General features: G+C 54.4%; 1 protein-coding gene across 1 annotated transcript; it reads left to right on the top strand.

The window, feature by feature from the left end:
• Positions 1–6: 6 nt before the first annotated feature.
• Positions 7–5,060, top strand: NAGA (alpha-N-acetylgalactosaminidase). The gene is made up of 8 exons (XM_017738034.1): positions 7–145; positions 511–685; positions 830–1,007; positions 1,287–1,381; positions 2,056–2,217; positions 2,684–2,881; positions 3,088–3,231; positions 3,456–5,060. The coding sequence occupies exons 1-8, from the start codon at positions 84–86 to the stop codon at positions 3,633–3,635; spliced, it is 1,194 nt and encodes a 397-aa protein (XP_017593523.1). The 5' UTR covers positions 7–83; the 3' UTR covers positions 3,636–5,060.
• Positions 5,061–5,193: the final 133 nt, after the last annotated feature.

Raw genomic sequence — 5,193 nt, 5'->3', positions numbered from 1 at the left:
TACTGAGCGGGCTGGCCCTGGCCCTGGCGCTGCCCTCCGTGGCCTTGGAGAACGGGCTGGCGCGCCCTCCCCCCCTGGGCTGGATGTCCTGGGAGAGGTTCCGCTGCAACGTGGACTGCCAGGCGGATCCCCGCAACTGCATCAGGTCAGCGGGTGGGGCTTGGTCGGGTCGAACTTCAGGCCCGGGATGGCTCTGGCACCTTCTGCGTCCCTGGGACCCCGGGGTGGTTGGTGCCTGGGAGGCGGGCGGCTCAGATGCCCCGGTGCTGGGCTGGAGACTCCCCAGAGCTGAAGGATGTGGCCAGGCTTTGCAGGCAGTCGGGGAAACGCTTCCCCCTCAGTGAGGTCAATAAACACGGACAGGGTTTACATGGGAGCCCTGGAGACCCTCCTAAGGCTCAGACCAGCCCTCCAGCGCCCCCAGTTAACCCGAAAATCCCTCTGCCTGCCTGACCTGGTGAGGTGCAAGGGTCGCAGGGTCTCAGCCTGCCGTGTCCCCTCCATCCACAGTGAGCAGCTCTTCTTCGATATGGCAGACCGGCTGGCAGAGGATGGCTGGAGGGAGCTGGGCTATGAGTACATCAACATTGACGACTGCTGGTCTGCCAAGCAGAGGGACGCGGCAGGACAGCTGGTTCCCGACCCCAAGAGATTTCCCAGTGGAATTAAAGCTCTGGCTGACTACGTGAGTGCCTGCTGGGGGCCGTTGGGGATCTCTGTGGCCCCATGCCACCATGGTGGGAGAACTGGGAAGGAATGGAGGACCCTGGTACCTGGGAGACATCTTGGATCCCTTTGTTTGCTCCTTGCAGCTCTCTTCTCCTTACAGGTCCATTCCAGGGGCCTGAAGCTGGGCATTTACGGTGACCTGGGCGTCTTCACCTGTGGGGGCTACCCAGGCACTATGCTGGAACACGTGCAGCAGGATGCCCAGACCTTTGCAGCGTGGGGTGTGGACATGCTGAAGCTGGATGGGTGCTACTCGTCTGCAGAGGAGCAGGCAAAAGGTAAGAGTTCACCAGCCTGTGGTGTTCCTCCCCCTGCTACTTTGGTTGGGGCTGCTGACCCTCTGCAGAAACACTTGTCCAGCCAGTTCCTCCCTTGTGTCTCCTCTTGCAACTCTTGGGAAAAGAGGCAAGAGTTTGTGTGTCCTGGAGGTGGTATAAGGCAGGAAGCCAGGCTGGCCTGGGAGACCTCTTGCTGGGTGGGCTGGGACAAAGGCTGCAACTGGGACATGGGCTGCTGCCAGCCACCCCCTTCACTGGCTGTCATCTTCTCTCCCTAAGGATACCCAGAAATGGCGAGGGCCTTGAACGCCACAGGCCGCCCCATCGTCTACTCCTGTAGCTGGCCAGCATATCAGGGGGGTCTTCCCCCCAAGGTGAGGGTTTTCCCATCCGTTGGCAGGTTCCCATGTCCCCTGTGGCCTGGACGAGCTCTGGCTGGAGCTCCAGGAGCAGGGTGTTACACCCTGTTTATTTCTCCACCCCTGGATGGTGCTGCAGGTCCCCAAAGGGAATGTGGTCTTCCTGGCAGGCATCTGGGGACACTTGGGGGTCCCAATATGGCTAGGTGATGGGAATTTGTGGGAAGAAGGCTCTGGGGTGTACCCTCTTCACCCTACTCACATGGTGTGGGCTTGGTCCTGACAGTCTTCTTATGAAACAATCCTGTCTGGTTTCAGTGCTTGAAATAGGATAATCCTCCTAGTATGTATTTCTTGAGAATTGGTTGTACTCACATATTTCCTCTTTCACTTTTTGAGTCAATCCTGAGCTGCCCTCATTGTTGTAGCTGATAGCTTATCATATTTCCTCATGGCCTCTGTGGTTGTTTTGCCAGACATCCTATCGTACTGGCATATGCCCAGACATTGTGGGATATGACTCTGTTTTGCCTCCTTACCCTTCCCTCCTTGCCCTTCTCCAGATTCCTCTGCCTTTCACACACTTTCTGGACAGTGCAGCCCTCAACAATTAACAGTGCTGCCCCTGCTCCCCCACCTTGCAGAGCAGCTCTTTTTTCCCTCCTGCCTGACCCTGTTTTCCTCATCAGGTGAACTACACCGTCCTGGCAGAGATCTGCAACCTGTGGCGTAACTATGACGACATCCAGGATTCCTGGGACAGTGTACTTTCCATTGTGGACTGGTTCTTCACAAACCAGGACGTGCTGCAACCAGCAGCTGGCCCCGGTCACTGGAACGACCCAGACATGGTGCGGCCAGGTGGTGGGTGCTTTGACCCTGTCTGGGGATGAGGAACTCCAGGGATCCCCTTCTAGGGGTAGGGCAAGGGAAGAGCTCCAGGAGCAGGAGCCCTGTTGCTGCAGAGGCAAAGCTGGTGTTGCCCTTGCCAAGCTGTGGGAAAACCCCGTGGTTGCAAAGAACCCTTCACCACCTGAGTTTACCTGTCAAGTTCTCCAGATGTTCTTGTCCTTCCCTGCACAGCCTGAGGGCAAATAGTGGTGAAACAAAGGATGTTAATGAGTGCATTTGAATGTATGGTGCCAGCAGGGATGAGATATCCCAGTGGCTGTGGTGGCAGTGGTGGACTGCTTAAGGGGAAGCAAAAGTGTGAGGTTTCCCTTGTGGGTCCCTTCAGGAAGCAGCATCAGCGATGACAAGCAGACAAGTTTCTAACTTTCTTCTGCCTCTTCCATTTTTTCACCATCTCCCTTCCAGCTCATCATTGGAAACTTTGGCCTTAGCTACGAGCAGTCACGCTCCCAAATGGCCTTGTGGACAGTGATGGCAGCTCCGCTCCTCATGTCCACGGATCTCCGCACCATCTCCCCCAGTGCGAAGGAGATCCTGCAGAACCGCCTGATGATCCAGATCAACCAGGACCCCCTGGGAATCCAGGGGCGCAGGATTGTCAAGGTTAGGGGGAAAGCAGATGCATTTGGGAGAGCAGACAGAAGTAGCACAGAGTATCAAAATAAGGAGGGAGAGTGCAGCGATGCAGAGAAACAAGAGCAGGAGAGCTGTGGGAGTTGTCGGCCTGCTGGTGTAGCAGCTCCACAGTGCAGAGTCAGAAGTTACACTGGTCCTAGCAACTCTGCCTCACCCACCTATCCCCACCCCAGGAGAAATCCCACATCGAGGTGTTTCTGCGCCCGCTGTCCCAGGCTGCCAGCGCCCTTGTGTTCTTCAGCCGGAGGACGGATATGCCCTTCCACTACACCACCAGCCTGGCCAAGCTCCACTTCCCTGAGGATGCTGTGTATGAGGTGAGTCCCATGGCACATGGATCCCCCTCTTCCCAGATCTCCACGCATTTTGGGGGGAGTGAGAGGGAGTACTCTCACTCCATGCCTCTGGGATGAAGGGGCAGCTGCCCACTGGGTCTCTCTCCTGTTGCTCACTGCTGTGCCCTGTCCTGCTATGCCATGTCAGTGACCACAGCTGGACCCCAAGATGTGGAAATGCTGGTAGCTCCATCTCTTTCTTTCAGGTGCAAGATGTGTTCGTTGGGAAGATCATCGGGGCCTTAAAGACAGCAGACAACTTCTCAGTGGTTATTAACCCCTCAGGGGTGGTGATGTGGTATCTCCGTCCCATGGCACTCCCGGTACAACCCTGGCATGTCAGACATCAAGCCCCTGGCAAGGGTTTCTGCCCAACCCTTCTGTGACAGGGCCCAGGGGATGGGGTGTGGACAGTGCCAGGGTGAGCTGTGAGACCCCAGGGCACGTGGCTCTTCACTACACAAGTGCCTTCTGCTGGTGAGCCCAGCAATGCTGGGCAGTGAACATCCCCTGGTACCAGCCTAATGATGTCTGCTCCGTCTGCATAAATCAGGAATTCTTGTTGCCCACTGCCTAAGGGTATGCAGAGCATAATTCCTCGCTAATTGCAAAGCCTTTTGAGATCCTCTCGTGGAAGATGCCATACAAGTAGAGCCCAGCCACTACTGAAGTTTGTCAGCTCTGACCTGAGAACTTCATTGCTTTGAGCTGGATGTTACTGACTGCTGCAGGGGCTGTTTGAACTACACCTGTAGAAAGGCTTTGGGTGCTTTTGTATCTCCTAGGGTTGTGACACGCCCTTCTCCCTTTTCCCCCACCCTCACCTCCCAAGTGTGTGATGGCGTTAATGTCAAGGATCAGACTTGGTCACCTTCTTTCTTTTGCTATAATCAGCTTAGTTTAGAATAAGGGGCTGTCAACAGGGTTGCATCCCTCCCATATATCCCCACCAGGAGCAAGAGCTCTTGGAGGCATAATGGTCCTGTACAGTGAGGCTTTGCTTGCAGGCCTGATCCTGCTGCCACAATCCTAGAGGCCAGCACTACTTGAGCCTAGCAGGGGTGCTAGCATTGTGTTAAAGCCCCTCTAGTAGAGGTTTACAGCAGAGCAGAGCAAAAATCTCCATGAGCCATGCACGACCTCAGGAGCCATGCTGTGGTACACACCAAAAACCGCAGAGCCATAGCACGTTGCATAGGAGTGCTGGCAGGAAGATGCTGATACTCAGTTGAGGTGGTCTTTTGGGTTGGGCAATGGTCACAGGTGCCTCCAAGCTGAAAGTTGCATCCTTCTTGCTCTAGAAGGGAATTTCTGCTAAAAGGATGATCAGGTCCTACTCCAGCAGGTTGAAAATACAGGATTCCTCAGGAAAAGACTTCTTCTCCCAAGGGCACCAAATCCACAGCTCTATTCTGAGGAGGAGCCTGCACTAATAAACTGGAAGTGAGTGTCAGGAGAGACTCTAAAGCCCTCAACTGCTTCACCTTCATACAACAGACTACCTGTGGAGGAGTTCTAGATGACACAAGATTAAGCCTCAGACTGGGGAAAGATCACGTTAGATTAGGGGGGAAAAAAAAGTTCTCCTATTCATCTGTGGGAGGGTTCCTGGTCATCTGCCCACTCTGATTCCTACAGGACCAAATGGTTGATTCTGGCCCCTTCCAGAAACTGGGTGCAGGGTCAAAATACTGAACACAACGCTTGCAGTTCTAATAAGGAAGAACTTGCTAAAAAACAAGGAGCTGGCTTTGTTCTTGGGGAGTGATTGAGGCAAATTGATATTGAAATAAAGGGAAGCAGATCACAGACTCTGTCTCATGTTTTAGTGTTGCTAGCTACAGCTGCTTGGTTAATGTAGGATTACAGGGTCATTACCACAAAACAGGAACAACTATGCTAGGAAACAGAACTGGTTTCCTGTCAGAACCTGGACTGATGCAG

Source organism: Corvus brachyrhynchos, unplaced genomic scaffold, assembly GCF_000691975.1.
Source record: "Corvus brachyrhynchos isolate BGI_N302 unplaced genomic scaffold, ASM69197v1 scaffold56, whole genome shotgun sequence".
In the NCBI taxonomy this organism is placed as follows: Eukaryota; Metazoa; Chordata; class Aves; order Passeriformes; family Corvidae; genus Corvus; species Corvus brachyrhynchos.
This window is presented reverse-complemented; position numbering and strand designations above follow the sequence as displayed.

Bases quoted from the DNA above. Each gene is read 5' to 3' on its own strand.
- NAGA (XM_017738034.1), top strand. From the start codon at position 84: ATGTCCTGGGAGAGGTTCCGCTGCAACGTGGACTGCCAGGCGGATCCC. The intron at 146-510 runs GTCAGCGGGTGG...CTCCATCCACAG, and splicing joins GATCCCCGCAACTGCATCAG to TGAGCAGCTCTTCTTCGATA. The intron at 2,218-2,683 runs GTGCGGCCAGGT...TCTCCCTTCCAG, and splicing joins ACTGGAACGACCCAGACATG to CTCATCATTGGAAACTTTGG.